The sequence below is a fragment of the Falco punctatus genome (assembly GCF_963210335.1).
Source record: "Falco punctatus genome assembly, chromosome: 2".
In the NCBI taxonomy this organism is placed as follows: Eukaryota; Metazoa; Chordata; class Aves; order Falconiformes; family Falconidae; genus Falco; species Falco punctatus.
Genome location: NC_137581.1, coordinates 23,408,199 through 23,426,724, shown reverse-complemented (window position 1 = coordinate 23,426,724; position 18,526 = coordinate 23,408,199). Strand labels below are relative to the sequence as shown.

The window sequence follows — 18,526 nt, the reverse complement described above, 5'->3', positions numbered from 1 at the left end:
TACCAAAAAGGTTCAGTGGCTGGTGTTGAGCAAAGAACGAAAAGAAATGGAAATCTAGTTTGAAACAAAGTACAAAGAAAGTAAAAGGCCAAGACTGTGCTGGGAGCCACAGTGATGTGGTTCACACAGATAAGCATGTAGACAATAAATTCCATGTATACTGCAGCCATCAAAACAAATTAATTCTTTGAATGCCTGCCCTGTGTTTCTTCATAGGTTTCCTACTTGTCTCTGTGATGACCAAATGGGCCATTTTTTGGCAAGTCCCTGAACAATGTTGGCCCTGATCTGCATGGGCGATGGACCAGGTGACCTCTAGAGGTCCCTTCCAACTTAAATTGTTGTGTGATTCTGGGATCCTCTGTCCTGTACCACCCATGCAGTGTTCATCATGGTGATGATGTCATGTCTCTAGGTGGTGCCCTGGGAGGTGATTTAGGGCAAGGCAAATGGGTCATCTGAACCAGTGGGGTTGGCAGAGCCCAGCAGCGTGGAAGAGAGCTGGGTAGGAAACTGAAGCCTGTATGGAGAGAGGGTAGAGCTGTGAAGGGCTGTGAGGGTGAGCACCCAGCCACCACTATTCTTCTCTTCTGAGACAAAATCCTGGTATTTCCACCCTCTGAAAGGGACTTGTTGCAGTGTCTTGTTTCCCACCCCCAAGACTTAGCCAGAGACCAGCTGTGTCACGTTGCTCTTTTGCTAGCCAAAGTTTTCCTTACAGAAACTTAAAACAGTTGAGATATGCTTTCACGTGTGACCGTGTGCAACTTCTTAGTCTCAAAGCTGCGAAAAATTACCCAAAAGGCTGTAGCTCTAGCTGTTTTTGAGGGATGTCAGATGAGATGTGCAGGCAAAGATTCGCCTCCAGAGCAGGTGAGCCTGTTGAATATCACAACATTAAGTGTTGCAAAACAGGATCATATTTATAAGCACTGTATTTCCAAGACCTGGACATATCCTGGATGTTTCGGTTACTTTCCCATTCTTGGAGTAAGGCTGATACAAATTCAGTAAACCATCAATTAACTAATTAATGTGAAGTGAATGCATTCTCTGGGAAATGTGAGTCTAGGGAGGCTCTGACTTCACTCTTTCTTCACAGTGTATGTGAAAACTCTTGGAGGAATATGCTCAGAAACAGTCTGTTTTCTACCAAAGCGGCAAGAGGATAAATCCAGTTGAAGCCCTTGAAAGCATAACTAGTTAACCCAAAGCTTGAATACTTGTTTTATTTAGAACAGGAATGGCAACAGAGCTCTTAGAGTTCGATATTGTTGAATGGTAGCCAGCAGGCTGTAATGTAATGGGCTTTATTTGAGTGTGCGCGTGTGTGTGTGTGTAGCACACTTCCCCTGTGATTTGCATGCTTATTATAGCATCTTATCAGCTGTTGTAAAGATAAGGAATTCTACCACAGCATTTTGTGCTCTGTAATTATTGTTCATTTGATTCATTGTGCCTTTCTGTTGGAGGAAATGGCATGAGATGAGTGGAGGTGATCTCAAGGGTAGCTTTTGGTGTGTGCAGAGCAGCAGCATCACGACTGCCGTGTTTTGGAGAGAAGCTGTATCATTCAGGAAGGTGCTGGGCAGCCATGCTTCCCCCAGCCTCTGGCAGCCACTCAGGCTGGCTTTGGCCATAGGAAGGAGAGGACTGGCCAATGCTTAAGTTCTTTGCTCAAATAAAGGGGAAGGAGGAGATGAAGGGGACGTAGTGAGACTGGGTACACAGTAAGAGGTGATGGGCTGCAAGGTGCTTATTTGATCCAGGCGCCTTTGCTTAGGGCAATAATTCACTCAAACTCTACTCTGTGTCATCTTTAAAAATATGTTATTTTTACCATAAAAGCAGGCTTTATAAAAGAAGTATCACATCAGGCTTTGTATTCATGTCTGATCTCTGTGTTACCCAAATGGTGACATTTATTCCATTGATAAGGCATAACAAAAACCCATGACAAGAGATCTTGTCTGCACTTCAGTGCCTGTGTCATGCTTTATCTTTTCAGGGTTTTCTTGATACCTTGTTAAAATGGGGCTTAAAAGTCTAAGGACTCTCATATGAAATATTTTTTTTACTGCTGGCAAAGTGAACACTTGATCCTATGTGGTAATATTTTAGTCCACATTAGCTTTCAGGTCTAAAGTTTAAAAGCACCTGATGGCTTTACATTAAGTACTTGTTGGGTCCTCAGTTTCCAAGGGACTTAGAAGTGCCAAATTTTTAAAATGTGCTGAATACTTTTTCTGTGGAAATATGATGTTTTTAGTGTTTCAAGGTGTCCTTTCAAAATCTCTAGTCGATATGACTTTCCCCATTCAGTATAATCAGTAGTTCTCAACAAAAGTCCCCAAGGAAGCTTGTTGGCTTTAAAATTTGTACTTCACATTGCATGTGATCACTTAGAGATGTGTACTCTGACTGGTCAGCTTTGGACAGCCAGTCATGTCCTTAACTTCTTTTTTTTTTTTTTTAAACAGTCCAGTCCTTCAGACAACATAAACGTGAGAAGCATCAAATTGAATCCTGGCAGGAATTTGTTAAAGCCACGAAATGACAGCAAATTAAGTCCATTTATCACCTCCATTGAAATATGTGTATTTGTGTCTCAGTGGTGAAACCAGGATACTTAATTGCAAAGGTTTGCCAAGATGAGCACTTTAGCTGCCAACCAGGAGCCAACAGAATAGCAGCCCAAGCGCTGAGGCTAATGATAGTGTCAATCTATTGTGTCATAAATTACATCCTGTTATAAATAATGAAATCTTGGAAACAAATAAAACATTCACATTCTTCACCCAGATTTTTCCTCTATTTTGTGATGAAAATGTGACTTGAAAAATCTGCATAATTAAATGTCATCCGTTCTACTTTGATTGGCATTTTTTAGGGTGGGTTTTTCCCCATTCCTTTTTATTAGGCTGCTTTGATTAGAGAGTGGCATGAGGATGAGTTGTTTTTATGACGTGTGTTTGACACTTCCAGATTCCACTAGAAACCCTAATTCCTGATGGCAAGACAATAATCTGGGACAGCATGAAAGGCTTCAGAATACCTAAGGCAACCTACAGGTTCATAGGGCTCCTGAGCTGCGAGACAACCATCGGTGGACACACGTACAGCACAAAGTACCTAACGCACCGTGAGAGTAAGTAGTGTTCTCTACTCCCTGTCTTTCAGAAAGCGCTCTGCCCTGGTGATGTTACTCACTTTTTTTCTTCTTTGTCGCATGCAGCCAACACGATTTTTGATGTTCAGTTAAGCACCCCGCGTCTTGTCAAGTTGCTGAAAGGAGACAGCCTAGCAATTAACTGTACTGTCACCGCAGCCTGGAACACCAGAGTGCAGATGACGTGGACTTATCCTGGAGAAGTGAGTGCTGTGGTTGAAATGAAGCAGCCAGGGGTTTCCCACAGATCATGCTGTATCTAGCATCCTGGGAGGAATTTTGCTTCGAAATGCTTGCCGTGGTTCGCATTCCATCATTTTGACCCTTGCTGACATGCCTCTTAAGGTTTCTTTTTTTCTTTCTGGTGCCTAATTGAGTAAGTAAACATGTTTGCACAATATACTCTGGTTATATTGCATAATCACGAGCAAACGCTAGAATTGTTTCATCCCTGGGAGTGTCTTTTCGACCTGGGGAAATGATAGAAATTTATCATCCAGTCCCAGGCAGGGGCTCTTTCTTGTAACAAAAAAGTTTGCCATGAGGCTGTCTTTCTCAACACATTCATTTCAAAGACTGGCAGACAGTCAGGCACCCGACTCGAGCATGTTTAGAAAAGATATTTTGATTTAGCTAGCCAAAATCTCATTTGTTAAGTGTCACATGAACAATCCTCTTGTTTTGACAGCTACAGGCATGATCTTGAATGTGCTTCTCCTCCCCCCTCACTGGGAGCATCCTCATAAATATGTGTCGCTTACAGAATATCTGCCAGGGAGTCAGTGTAAAGCTGATAAGAAATTTGACATTAGTTTAAGGTTTACAACTCCCATTCCTTTCATGTCAGTTTGATTTATGCTGATGATTCAAGTGAAGATCATCTATTATGTCATTCATTGTGCCTAATCACAAACTGAAATTATGATTACATTATATAAGGCAAGATTAATGCAATTGTTTCTTGCATACTGTAGCCTTTTTCCCTGGCATTTGTTCACCTCAGAAATAAACAACTTAGCAAAAAGAGAAATGTTCCAAATGTATTATATTGCTCATTGCTGTCTTACCAAGCCCTAGCTGGACACTACACTTGTGAAATTCTGCTTTGTTTTTATTGGGATGGTAACTGAAGGGTGCTCAGTGTTTATAAGACACCAACAATGTCCTGGGTTAAATAAACTTTGAGGCCAAAGGCTGAGGGGGAGTTGCAGGAAATAACTCCTCAGATGCACATTATCTTCAGTTCCACCCTGTTATTCCCTTGCCAAGTCTAGTCCCTTTTCCATCTATAGCGTTTCCAGAATTCTCCCCTTCTTGTGTTGATGCTCTCTTCTTCTGAATGTCTGCTGCCTATGGCACTGAGTCCAGGCACCGATTTATGTGCTGCTCTTCACACCATGGCTTCAGGGATTTTTACGAGCAATGCTGGATGAGGTGCAGTGGGGAGCTGGGGCATGTTGGTGTGGCAGGCCATACAGAAGGGATGATCTTCATCTGGAAAGAACTAGTTTGGATGCTATTACAACACTGGAGAAGATAAGAATGAATTGCCATATAATGTTACATATAATTTTTTTTGTTGACCCTCTGGAAATGTTAGGCATCTTTCCCATGTCTGTGCTGTACAGGGAGATCTGGATTTTTTTTATTAAGGTATGGTGGCAGTACAGTAAAATAAAAATCTTAATAATAATGAAAATTGCTTTGATTAAGCTCGCTTTTGTTCATTTTTGCTTTTATAGGCAAGGAGAAGAGGTTCTATAACGCAGCGCATTGACCAGAAGAATACAGAAGCCAATATTTTTTACAGTATCCTTGTTGTTGACAAAGTGCGTGATATTGATAAAGGCCAGTACACCTGCCACGTGAAGAGTGGGCCATCAATCAAAGCTGTAAACACAACAGTCATTGTTTACGGTAAGAAGTGTTGCAGGTTTGTGGAATACAGAATGCTCGTGTACCACAGACAGTCATAAAATAGCTTTACATGACACAAAGTGGGAGTGAATTTATAGCTCATTCGTCATGGGCGGAAAAAGGAAGGAGACCAGAGAGAATATGTGCCTTTTCTTTCATGACTGTTTTGTATTATTGGTAGCAGGCATGTTAGTATTCGGTTTGATCACTGTCATCTGCTACATACTGTGATACCTTGTCCTCAGTCAGTTCTGGCAGATGCAATCCGTTAAACTATATTTTAATAAAATAATAAGTACAAGCTGAATTTAAGTAGAAGAATCTCACTTCTTCTTCTACAGTAGTTATTTATTGTTTTCTAAAAAAATTAACAAAGAATTAGATACACTAGCTCTACATGGAGCAGGTAGCTGCTAGACCATTCAATAAATTGAAATGAGCACAAGATACTGCAACTCTTTAATAGGGTTTTACAGTGGGAGCCTTAAACGAGCTCCCTATGGTCTGCCTGGGCTTTCTGTGAAAACTGTGAAATCTGGTGTTATTTCAGATTTATGTGAATTAGGACTTTTGTGCACTGGTGCTCTATGACAAGCTGCCTTATTTGTGGCATCCTGTTACAATTAGGACTGTCCAGGATCTTTGGAGCATCATTGGTATTAAGGACCAAGCAGCTGGTGGGTGTCCTCTATGACAGATGACTCATGGGCAGAATATTGATTTGTTCCATGTTTTCAGTGGTCTACCTTTTCTCTGTCATCTGGAAGCATGGACTAAACACCCCATGCTGGTATTCTTAGAGGGTATTTCAGTCCATTTTTTCTGTTTAATCCCTGGACTAAGTGACTGGGAGCACCGGATGATACGATCATATCATATTGTGATATCCACCTACTGTGCTCAGTGATACATCATGATATCCACTTACAGTATTCTTAAACAGATAAGATGAAGCTGTCAGAAACTGAGTTTTAGATTAAAATTAAAGTCAGAGAAGCTGCAGCTGTTGAAGCCACCCTGTAAACTCTTATTCACATAAGCAGCCCCATGTATGGGATACCCACATTAGAAAGAGCCTGTGTGAATAAGGGTTTGCAGGATCAGGGTTGTGTCTTTATAACTTGACTTGTGTAATCAAACTGCTCATTTATCTTGTGCATCTTATGTGGCAAGTGTGATTAAACTTTGCACTTGTTTAGTAGATACCCAGCATCCTTATGGACAATCAAACAGTTTTTCATGTTTTGAATGTTTTATTTTGCTCACGTGCAGTCTGGGGGAGGGGGGCAGGGGATAGGGAGAGGTATGGAGATTTTCACTGTATTGTATGAATATTATGTTTTACTGCCTCTGGTAAAACCCATCAACTTGCCAGAGAGTTTGAAATATGGGGCAGTACAACTGGAAAAGAACAAATTCCAGCAGGTTGAGATTGTTCCAGTGAACTGATAAAGGTTTGTTTGTGTGATGAAACAGCTGTTTACCAATGATACAGAACGTGTCTGCCTTTTCCTTGCTGTTTCTCTGGAGTTCGGTTAAATCCTCACCGGCAGAATATTTTCTTTTGGAATACCCATTGATGTTTGGTCTTCAGGAGTAGAAGGGTCATCGTGATCATCTAGTTCAGCTTCCCATGTACCAGGAACCACCTTATCTCTTGTGCCTTCTTTTTCTGACTGAAGCACAGTGTGAATTTGGCCAGCGTCTCTTCTCCAGGCACATTCATGGCTTGGGAACTATATTTCAGTTTCTTGTAGGTTTGTGGTGAGTTTCTTTACAATTTATAGATCTCTAGGTGGAGGTTAGGCTTTGTTCTTGTTGTTGCCGTGTGGAAACACCAAAATTACTAAAGATCATTTTTGTTTGGGTTCCTGTTCTTTTTAGTAGAACAACTGTTTTTGCAGGCTGAAAATAAAAATCAGTAATACAGTGCACTCTTTTTCTTTTGTTTAAGATAAAATGTTTATTAATTTGAAACGTCGAAGAAAAACTGCACTGGAGGCTGTAGCTGGAAGAAAATCCTATCGTTTGTCGATGAAAGTGAAGGCATTTCCCTCTCCAGAGGTTATATGGTAGGACCAACAGTTACCTCCACGTACGCGTACTGGACCTTGTCCTAGATGAAAAATAGTATTGGTAAAATGTTCAAATAAGACTCCTTGAAACGGCAACAAACTGGAGACAATACAGTTGTGGAGTTTTATTGGAGGTTTCAGGGTTGTCCTGGGTTTTAACAATTTATGAGAACATACTTTTGCATGCAAATGCAAAAAAGGGTATCTGGGAAGTTTAGAGCTCAGATCCTCAAATGTTAGCTATGTCTCCCACTGAAATCAATGGACACTCTGCAGCTAAATATCTCTACCAACTTTAACTGAAGTGTTGCATCCAGCTTCACTCAGACCTAGACACAAGACCTGAATTTGCTTTTCAGACAGTAGGAGAAAGAAAAAAAGATTTTCATTAAAATAAGTGACTGACTCGAGTCATACAGACATGCACTATTAAAAAAGCATAGAAGCTGGTTTTATTATATAGTGATCTGCAGGTTGTAGATCTACTTTAGTGACTGGAGCATTTACTTTGGCTTACATACACTGTGCTAAGAAAACTTCTGAACAGTTTTTTGTATTAACCCAAACCACATTCATATAAAACAATGTTATCTATTCATGATCTCAAGGTTTTTTTTCATTTGAATAGTTTTAAACACCAGTAGCTCTGGCTCAACTCATTGCACTTTAACAAAGGGTCTGTGACAAGACTGATTAAGAAAACAAATCATACATACATGAACAGTGAGTGTCCATGATACTCACAGGCAGGAATTTTGCTGCAAACATTTTGGTTTATTTTACAAAACCTTTACATGTATGGCTCCACACGGAAAATTAAGCGGCAAAAGTGTAGCTGATGCTAGCCATTTGTACAGTATTTTGTTTCTTTAGTGGCTGGGCTTGCTGACTACACATACAGATGCAAAATTTCTGAAATACAAAAAAATCCATTTAAACAAGATTTATTTATTTATTTATTCATTTATTTATCACTCTGAGATTGGTAAAACACTGGAACAAGTAGTCCAGAGAGACTCTGAAGTCTCCATCCTTGGAGATACTCAAAACCAGACTGGAAATGGTTTTGAAGAACATTCTGACCTTGCTTTGAATAGGAGGTTGGACTAAGTGATCTCTAGAGGCTTTTTCTGCCTCATCTACTCAGTGGTTCTGTCCAGTGAAATGCCTAAATAAATTTTTATGATCCATTTTTTAGTGCTCCCTCCTCTAATAACAGCAAGAATCTTCCGTAAATACTTACTAAAACTTGTGAATCATTTTAATCAAGTCCTTCTTGATAGTGAAACTCTGTTGCACTCTTCTGCTAACATCATGTCAATCTTCATACAGCAACCTACCAAAATGTGCTCCACGCTGTATTTTAGACTTTGAAGACAAGTGTTGTGCTTCTTCAGGATTCATCTGTGTGTGAGCAACAGTTCGTACTTTCTACGTTCATTTTCTGTTATCTTTAAAAACATTCACTTGATAGCAGGATATCTGATTCTTAAATGCTTATCTAATCTCCTTACTCTTCCTCTTCCTAAAATCACAGCTGTGCTTAGGCTACTGTAATACTTTGTCCCAGGATGTATTCTGAGGTCATAGAGAAATGGTCAGCTCTGGATGATGCAACCTTTATTTGTGTGAATGACTTTCAGCCAAAATGGTTGTCTTCTAGACTAAATGGCGGCACAAGCATGGAAAACTGGGATCATCAGAGAGAGAGTTGTGGTTTTCAGCAACTCTCAAATACTCTATCAGATCCTTATTGATTTTAATGTACACAAAGGTATTATCCAAAGTGCTTTATAAATATCAGCAATCTTATTTGTAAGGGAAGGATAAACCTCTGGTAAACAGAATCTTGGACTGTAAATTCAATCCTTGCCCAAAGATTAAGAAATGTTGTGAAATGAAATAGCACAGGCAGTTTAAGCAACATTATTTTTCAAAAGTTTGATTTCTGGAATTCTTTTAAACAGGTTAAAAGATGGACTACCTGCTGCTGAAAAGTGTGCTCGGTACATGGTTAAAGACTATTCATTAATCATCAAGGATGTTGCCGAGGAAGATGCAGGAAACTACACTATAATACTGAGCATACGACAGTGGAACTTGTCTAAGAACCTTACAGTCACCCTTAGAGTAAATGGTAAGTTTACAATATGTTCCCATTCTTCTCCTGAACATGTAAATGCTAAATTTTCATTGAGCTAGATTTTTATTGATCTTGCACTGTTCAGGTCATTGTGGGTTTTCTTGCTGGCTTTCATGGACCCAAACCCAAGGCCCATATGCAGGGTGACAGACCCATCTTGCAATCAGAAGACAGCCGCTGGTTTTCGTTAGAAGGGTTTCTGTCCTCCACAGTCAAATACTTGTTCCTGATGACTTAAATGTGTTACTAACTGCTCATCTGACTTCACTTAGGCCTGCTGTTTTCCTTTGTTCTCCTGGGGATTTTTCTTATTACTCACCCTGCAGAAATGTAGCATTTTCATGATCATGCAATACACTGGAAATTAGCTGGTTTTAATTGCTTTTAATTTTTACCCTTTACAGTGAAACCCCAGATATATGAAAATGCTGTGTCATCATTCCCTGATCCCAACCTGTATTTACTGGGCAGCAAACAAGTGCTGACATGTACAGTGTATGGTATTCCTCAGCCTAAAATTACATGGATGTGGTATCCCTGTAGACAAAACCATTCTAAAACAAGGTAGGACAACTTCCTTCCTTACGTGTAGCATGTCTTCCCTTACTATTACATTTAAATATTTACTTTTTTACAAGAATAAAGCTTGCCATGACCAATGCTTAGTTAGTAAAGTTTGTATAACTTTAATCCATGTATTTTTTAGTAAACATGCAAGCACTGCATTTTTTTCTGCATCGTTATTTGAAAATGGAGGGCAGAGCTGTTATTTTGTATTGCTACACAAGTTTATTTACAGTTCACTGCTATGCATGTATGCAATGTCTAAAGGTGATAATTGCTTTTTAATTTTTATGAGGGAAGCCTTGCAGATAATGCTTTTCAAACTTCACATGCTTTCTCACGGAGGTGATTTCCATGCTTTCCACCACGCTTTCCTCCACACACAATGATTTCCCTGCATGACTTCTTCTGAAATTCAACAGAAACTATCTTAAAGACTCTTTCCGTTATGAAGGTTGAATTCTCTTACAATACATTGGCTCATAGATTCAGTTCAGCGAGCCAAGTGGGCCGAGCTTTCTCCAGATGATATTTCAACAGGATGAAATACAAATGGCACCATACAAGCTTACTTGATGCTGATGTGGCACTTAACTAATCCTTTTTTATATTTAAGATTTCTTTTGAAATCTGTTTCTTACAATTACAAGTTTGTGCGTTGACTCATTTATCCAAAGCTCTTCCCACATCATGAAATCTGGCACAGTTTTAATGATTAACATTCAACCTCCACAATGGCAATAGCATTAAGCTGCTATCAGAAGGTTCAAACATGCAAGGTATTTGGATCACAGCACAATGAAGATATTGAAAAACCTAACAAACGTTTAGGAACCAACACTTTCTCAGCTTCAGTTGAAGATAATCACTTCACGTAGGATTTAACTTCTTTAATGCTTTCCTAGCACTGGGTTTTAGTGGCAATCCAGCCAAACATTTAATCACATGCTTAACTGCAGGGATACAAGACACCTCCTTCAATTAAATAGGATAAACCTGTTATTTCAAATTAAGGGTGCTTTGTGATCAGTGAGACAGCGGTCAGCACTCCCTAGAAGCGCACGTAGTTTTTCCAGTTACGCTTTGCTTTGGGACTATGCTAACGGGTGGCCTTCTGTGCCCTTCTCACCAAGAGGTGGCACTAGCAATCTCTCCTTTTGCCGGAATAGGTATAACCTGAGGTTCTGCTTTCCGAGGACAGGTGAGGGCTGCATTTACTCTATCTGTTCGGTTACCTTCGAAGGACAAGTCGCAAAATTCTGAGTATTAATTTAGTTTTGCTCATAGGTGCAAAGTGTAAGAGAAGAGAAATCACAGTACTTCTTAAGTAGAAAAAACCCTGTGAAAGGCATATATGCAAAGTTTCAATCTTTTGGTTTCTTTCAAATGTTTATATATCTATGCATACCCTGGGCTGAAATCACAGCGCGGCACTGATAAAACAGTTGGCTCTTCTTTGGGAGCTGGGGTGGTGCTCGTCCATTGTCAAATATTTCCTGCTGTTAACAGGCAGGGATCTGCACTGCAGCACGGGAGAGCGTGTCATCAGAAACAGAAATTAATATCCGCTAGCAGGTGTTTAATAATGTGCTAAACTGTAGACTCAATTAAATGCTAATTAGAAGTGTGTTTGAGCAGGTGATCAAAGGAGAAATGTAACAATTTGAATCAGCTATTGGCTCAGTTACAAGGTTGTTTCCAGACTTGCTTCCAAATTGCCTTCATAATTGTTCTGTGCCGATTCTCTTTAACCCCCTCCCCTTCCTTCTCTTTTAAATGCTCATTGAAGTAGTCTGCAGAACACCATTTTTAATGCTTTCCCTAGGAGGTGTGGAACAACTTTCTCTGAATAATATGGTGACAATTGACTATTGCAGAAAGGCAGAAATACCTGATAATTACATTTTGTCTCCTGCTCCAAGAAGGGAGCAAGAGTGGACTACCTTGGCAGCTGGCATGCCTCGCCTAGGTTGATGGCTATGCCAGTTCGAGTGTTCTTGCTGAAGAACTGGAGAGCCCTTTAATCCCACCTATTTCACTATACTTTCCTCATGTAGGGGGAGGTTTGCCTAAACAACAGATTTAAGGTGCGTTTAGCTTGTGCAGCAGATAAAAAAAAAAAAATCTTATTCTGCCATTAAAACATTTCTTTGGATTTACCTGCCCAACATTAGGTTTCCGAGGCTAAAATGTTGTTCTATTTGTGCTCAAGTAGTGCCTGTTTCTGTGCACAGATGTACCTTGTACCTTAAGTTAATAAATCCCCACAGGTTACCGTTATTCAGTGTCTGGCAGTGGGGAGTCTCATCAAGTCTCTGAGTCTCATGCCACAGGACAGAATGCGCACTGAGTAAAAAGATGCTGTTGCTGCGAAGACCTTGCAGTGCACAGACCTGTTTGCTCCAGGATTTATATATGTGCTTAACTTGACATCACTTGAGTACTATCACTGCAAGCTGGGGAATGACACTTAGTGGATAAATTAGATTTTTTTTTTGAAACGCTATTGCCTATGGGCTCCTTAATAGAAACCATTAGGTTATCTGGCTCCTTCTTTCAGTTTCTGTTCCAGACAGTATTTCTACTTAAAAAAATCTAAAAATACCTCAATGGATTCCATTGCTTTTAAATAAAATGCAGATATATTTTAATGCTTTGTGATTGATACAGTCAATTTGCATAACTTTTCTCTCTGCTTCATTCAGGCCGGTAACAGGAGGCCAGCCAAGTTAAACAGTTTCCATAGTTTCCTGGTAGCAAATTTTTTAAAAAAATTTAAAAAATCTGTAAAATTGCTCAACAAATGTGACTTCTTGGAATGTGGAGCGACCAACATTAAAATTTCCTGTTCTTTATTTTCTGCTGAAATTGCTTAAACCAACTCTATTGCCATTAAATAACCTTCTCTTCTGATGTTCACCCCAGCAAGGAGACATAGAAGCATCAAGAAAAACTGTCTGGGGCAAAAAGTAATGATTTTGGGGTTTTAAAAGCTTATACAGAGCTAGTAAATTCAGAGATGGCAGGCAAAAACGGTAGAAGATGCAATGAGAGTTAAAATAAAATGCAATTAAAAAAATTACAGATTAGTCTTTCTTAAATGACCAAGATACTACTTTCCCAGTGCTATCTTACTGCAGCTTGCTCTGCTGCTCTGTAGCTGGCATACACATTCCCCGGCTGGGCAGCCCCTGGTTGCTCAGTGGCTGTAGCAGAAGGCAGCCTGTGGGACACTTGTCCTGCAGTGTCCATCAGCCTCCTTGGCCCCTTGCCTACTGCCCTGGAGTTGTTGTTTCTGGCCTCCTTTTGGCTGAGGTTGGGTTGCCAGCAGAGGCATGCGGAGGGGCAGCCAGCGGCAGGGCACGCCGAGGGTCTGTGGAGCCAGCCAGGCTGGGCTCCACCTAAAACTGATCAGCTCGGAGGCTGCAGCGTGAGCATCTGCATGCTGGGAACGCCTGATGTTAATTGTTCTTCGTCTGAATCTCTGGAGCAGATTTGTGTTTATCTTAAACTGGCCTGGCAGAGCCTGCCAAGAAAGGCATGTGGGATGCTGATACTGCTCAGTGGAAGCACTGGTCTCCTCAGCGGTTGTGCAGTGTCGTTTGGGGTAGTTTCTTTCTCTGAACATTTTCATATAGGCAGCTCAAGAGACATCTTCATCGTGCTCTGCCCAGGGCTTGACTGATCGGCCCTTCAGAAACTGCAAACAGATACAACGCTGAAATTTTACCTTGGGTGCTCCAACTTTCCCATCACCTCGCTGCTTCCCTCTCTCTTTGAACTATCGGTTTTGTTTATCCTCAAACTGAATATTGGATTATTATTTTTCCAACCCTGCTGTGACATCAGTCTGCATTTTTTTGTTGTTGTTGGTTTTTGGTTTTTTTTTTCCTCTGTGTGTGTGTGTGTATGAGGGAAAGAGAAACATAAATGGTACTGTGGAGATGCCTACAAAAACAAAGTCATTGGAAAAACTGGTCCCTGATTCTCTGCCTCCCTGACTACTATAGAGTCAGGATATGAACTTGGTGGTAAAACCACCTGAATGGTGGGATTGGGAATGAAGGGCTGAATACGTGAAGTTGAGGACAGAAGCAGGCAGCAGGGACCAGGGGCTGTGTAGCAATGCCTAAGCTGGTACTGCTGCCAAAGAGCTAATCTCAGGAAACCGTGACATTTGTAGCGCTCTGATGTGTGTGGGTCCTCGTTGAAATTGCTACTGATTTAACACAGTGTGATAAGAAGGGAATATTACATCCCTCTGAGGCTTGTCTGCAGGGTCACACATATGATTTTCTATAGGAATAGCTCTCCAGCACTACAGAGGGAAGAATAGGAGCATGTTGTGGATCTCTGGAGGCAAAAACTAGCAGTTTTCCTTGAAACTTCTGCAGAGATACAGAAAGACTGGAAGTACCGTAATGAAAGTGCATGGCCAGTCTCCCACCAGCTCCAGTGAAAGAGGAGGCAGGCCATGTGTGCGTAGCAGTCTAATTGCATTTCTGCATTGTCTATGTCAGTGTATTAATAAGGGATTGAAAGGCAGAATCATTAGGATGTGCTTGGATAGATTATCAGGGGAAACCAGATTTGGAACATCAGTGAGGTATGTAAAATGAACAAATAAAGAACAAATGTTAATTGTACTTAATTAGAAATGTACTGAACCACCCAAATTTAATTGTTGGGTGTCTGCAAACATCAATGCCCATTAGTTTGTCCACAGCGACTGTTTTTGTTCCCCATGCCACCTTCTATTTTCGGGAAGGGGAAGTCTGAGCCCTTAGCACTGGTAAAAGTAGGTCAGATGCCATTAATAAACAGGTAGTTCAAAAATGCCTTTGTTTAATTTGACATGTGGCCAGATCCTCGGCTCTAAATCCACATTGGCTGAGGATCTGGCTGGTGGCATTCGTGCCTTCCACTCTCTACTACAAGAAAATCTTCTTTCTTGCAGTGATCTAGTAAAGGTACTTAGAATGGGTATATTAAAAAAAAAAAAAAAAAAAAAAGGCAAAACAGCTAGCTATTCTCTTATTTTGCTAGGGGTGGGGAAATAGATTAGCATAAATAACAATCAGACCTTTTTTTTTTCACCATATCTTTCAAAAAATGCAGAGGACAGACATGAGAGTACATTGCAGTAGCATGGACTGGCAGAGAGTTTGAAGCCAAAAGAGAGGAGTGAAACAGCATCTGATCTGCTTCAGCCTGAACAAGCAGTGTGCTGAAGCATCTCATTCTGCACTTCCACTGAGAGCCAGAGGTCAATGCTTGCTTGTGAACACCTTCTGTCCTCTGAAAACAGCTAGTAGGGCCGTCCTCAGCATTTCAGAATTTTAAAATATTTTTTGTATTTTACTTAATGTCATATGAATCGGACCTGGCATATACATATGGATAAATAAGCTTGACAAATACATGCTGCGTACTGAGTACAGTTTACCCCAGTCTATCCTCAGGGTAACACTGTAAGCTGTAAATGGTTTGATCACGGGTCTTAGCTGAACCAGAAGCTTAAGCTTTCCAATTTCAATATTGCTGGTTTTCAAATCACTTTAAATCAAAGTTTTTCAAGTTTAGTAGGAACTGTTTTAAAACGAAACACACTGCCCAAGTAATTTTTTAATCAGTCGTTGATCAAACCTAAAACATAAGTTCTACGGTAAAATTCAGATGATCAGGGATGCTCTGCTCAGAATCACACTTTTGTCCTTACTCACATGTTTAGAGAATTGAATGGGATGTTGCATGAGGGGAAGATTGCAGTGGCTTCTGGCATCGCATAAAGGTCATGCTGATGGTGGGACGTTATTGCTTGATCTTTTACTCACTGCAGCCCAGCCCACAGACAATAAAGCCTGCGACAAGCTGTACGTGGGGACTGCACGTCGTGAGCGAGGCCCCGCACATTGGCGGTGTCCAAACCAGTGGGATGTCCCAGCCTGTAGCCAGAAACCTGCTCCTGCGCTAGCAGGGGCTCTTGGCCAAAGGAAGGCACCGGGTCAAACTCTGTGTGTGCTCAGGAGTGATTATGAATGGAGTACTATTACTGGATCAAGTACACCTTTTACAAAAATATACAAACTTTAGTTAGCATCCTTTTTCCTTTTACGTGTACGCCTTTCAAAAAGCCTTTGCAGAAGGCTTTGAACAGACACGGCGTATGAGGTAAGATCGTGGTCAGAAAAAGATATTCAGTTAAAAAATAGAAAACAGAGGTTAAGAGGGAACAGCCAGTTCCTGCAGCGTAGGGAGGCGACCAGTGAAATTTTTCAGGAGCTGGTGCTGGGGTCTGTACTTGTCAACATGTTCAGAAATAACCTGGAAAAGGTGGTAAGGAGGTGACAGAGCTTGCTGATGATACTAAGTTATTCAGATTTCTAAGCATGAAGCCTGATTGCGAAGAAATGCAGAACTATATGAATCTGGGTATCTGAGCGATAAAGTGGCAGATGAAATTAACCAAAGATAAGTGGGCGTGATGTACATAAGAAAAAACAATCTTGCTTTCACATGTAAAATAAAGTGTGAAAAGGCTGTTGGCTGATCACTACTACCACAAAGAGGGATCTGAGTGTTGTGATGCACGGGGTTGTGAAAGTGATCACAGGCATGAGCAGTGCAAAAAGCAAATCCAGTGTTAGGAATTACCAGGAAAGAAATAAAGAACAAAATAGAGAACACCACGATAACTCCACATAAATCCATAAACTACCGACATCTTTTATACTATGAGCATTTCTGATCCTTTCCTGTCAAAGGATGCAGCCAAACTGGGAGGCACACTGTGAGGGGCAAAAGAAGGATCAAAGGAATTTCAGGGAATGAGAGGAATGTATGAGGGGCGAGTGAGGAGGGAGGTCAAGGCTCTGCAGACTGAAAAAGGGGTGACTTTGGGGCTATATGATAGAGATCTACAGACTTATGAAAGACACACGTGTGAGGATCAGTTGTGTATGTCTTTTCCAGTTCAAGTAGGGGCCTTTGAATGAAGCCAAGAGGAGCACAATTTGGAACAGGAAAAGGAGACTGCTCTTCATGCAGTGGATAGCAGATCTGTGAAGCTCTGTGACGGAGGATTTTGGGGATTTTAAAAGTTTGCACAAAGCCTTGAAAGAGAAATGAAGTGTAGAAATGGCCTCCATTGTGGGAAGTTCCCGAGCTGATAATAATTGGTGACTGGGGGAGTATTAGGAGGAAGTATCTGAAGTTAGTCCTGCTCTTACTCATCCCCAGCCACCTGCTTATGGTCATTGTTGAGACAGGATATGGGGTAGATGGATCCTTGGTCTTATATCCACATCTGCCAGTATTTTCTCTTCCTGTTTTCCCTCTAATCAACTCCCCTCTCCCCTTAAAAATGTTTCCCTCCATTCTTTCTCATCCTTTCCTTGTTTTCTGCTTGCTTGTTTCCAGTCCCTTGCTCCAGTCAGCCCAGAGCTGCTCTCGGACCCCTACTTGCAATGAAGCTGAAAAAAAATAATCTTGAAAAACACAATCTCAGTGTAGCAATAACTCTTTCATCTCCTCCACTGATCACTGGCAAATGGAAATGGTGTTAGTTGTTCTTCCAGCTTGTCAGCAAGACAAGGAGTATTAAGGACTATGTAAATAGATAGTAAAGAGTTACTTCTTTCTACAGCCAAGAGGATCCAGCCAGGACAGCAAAGGAAAGGAAGGGAATTTTGGTATTATGAGGGGTAAGCTGTTGGGGATACCTGGATCTTGGAATGCTATAGTTCTAATTTATGGATGGAAGTCTAGTGAGCTAATAGCAGTGACTTGTGCATGAAAAATTACTTATGCCAGAAAGGTCTGAACAATATCTTGGACTTTATATATAGGGAACATAGACTGGAAATGGCAGAAACGGAGTGCAAGAGTGGACATTGTGTGTAGACTTTTCCTGGCCTTTCTCTTTAGCTTTCTGACTGCTCAACCAAATCACAAAACACCCCTTCCTTTCCGTACTATAGACTACTAAAATCGAACACTTTTTCCCACTGAAAGACATTCTAGGTGCTTGTGGAAACCTCATGCTTTACGTGATAATTCTGTAGTTCCAGCCAACATCCAGCTCCTCTGTGGAGGACATGGTTGTCACTTTTGGACCGAGAAAGTGGAGGCTGAGTCACAGTGACTGCACGGGAGATGAGAGTGATTACAGTCTAGCAAAGGAGGGAAAGGAGGCGGACAAGAAGGAAGGAAGGAAGGATTGGCTGAAATATGATGGTATTCTGAGTTCATGAAGAATGTTAAGCAGTGTGAAGCAGGAAATTGAGGGTCAAGAGGCAAAATATAATTATCTGATAAGAAACTCAAGGTGAGAAAATTTCAGGTCACCTCAGGATGTGCAAAAACCTGAAAAATTACTTTCAAATACCGTTATATTCCCTAATGGCCAGAGGTGTCAAGTACTGGCAAAGAAGTTGGAAGCAAAATATGGGTTTTGGTGACCCTCAGTCTCAGGCATTTGTATTTTTTGTTATGAATAGCTGGTGTTGCAGGGTGCTCAGGTGTGCAAGATGTAGAAGTGATTTTTTCCTGTGGAAATACGAGCACAGGCTGATGAAGGGTTGAAAAGTGGGATAGGTAAGGCTGCTGTTGACCTTACTGCTTCTTTTGAGATCGTTCAGGTCAATCAGCTTTCTGTGG

At 40.9% G+C, this 18,526-nt stretch overlaps 1 protein-coding gene across 1 annotated transcript in view; it reads left to right on the top strand.

The window, feature by feature from the left end:
• The window catches only part of FLT1 (fms related receptor tyrosine kinase 1), a 118,493-nt gene that overhangs the window by 29,843 nt on the left and 70,124 nt on the right, over positions 1–18,526 (top strand). The window contains exons 5-10 of the mRNA XM_080376377.1: positions 2,986–3,148; positions 3,236–3,372; positions 4,912–5,086; positions 7,041–7,158; positions 9,129–9,298; positions 9,709–9,868. Coding sequence (XP_080232503.1) covers positions 2,986–3,148; positions 3,236–3,372; positions 4,912–5,086; positions 7,041–7,158; positions 9,129–9,298; positions 9,709–9,868 — 923 coding nt within the window. The remainder of the gene's footprint in view (positions 1–2,985; positions 3,149–3,235; positions 3,373–4,911; positions 5,087–7,040; positions 7,159–9,128; positions 9,299–9,708; positions 9,869–18,526) is intronic.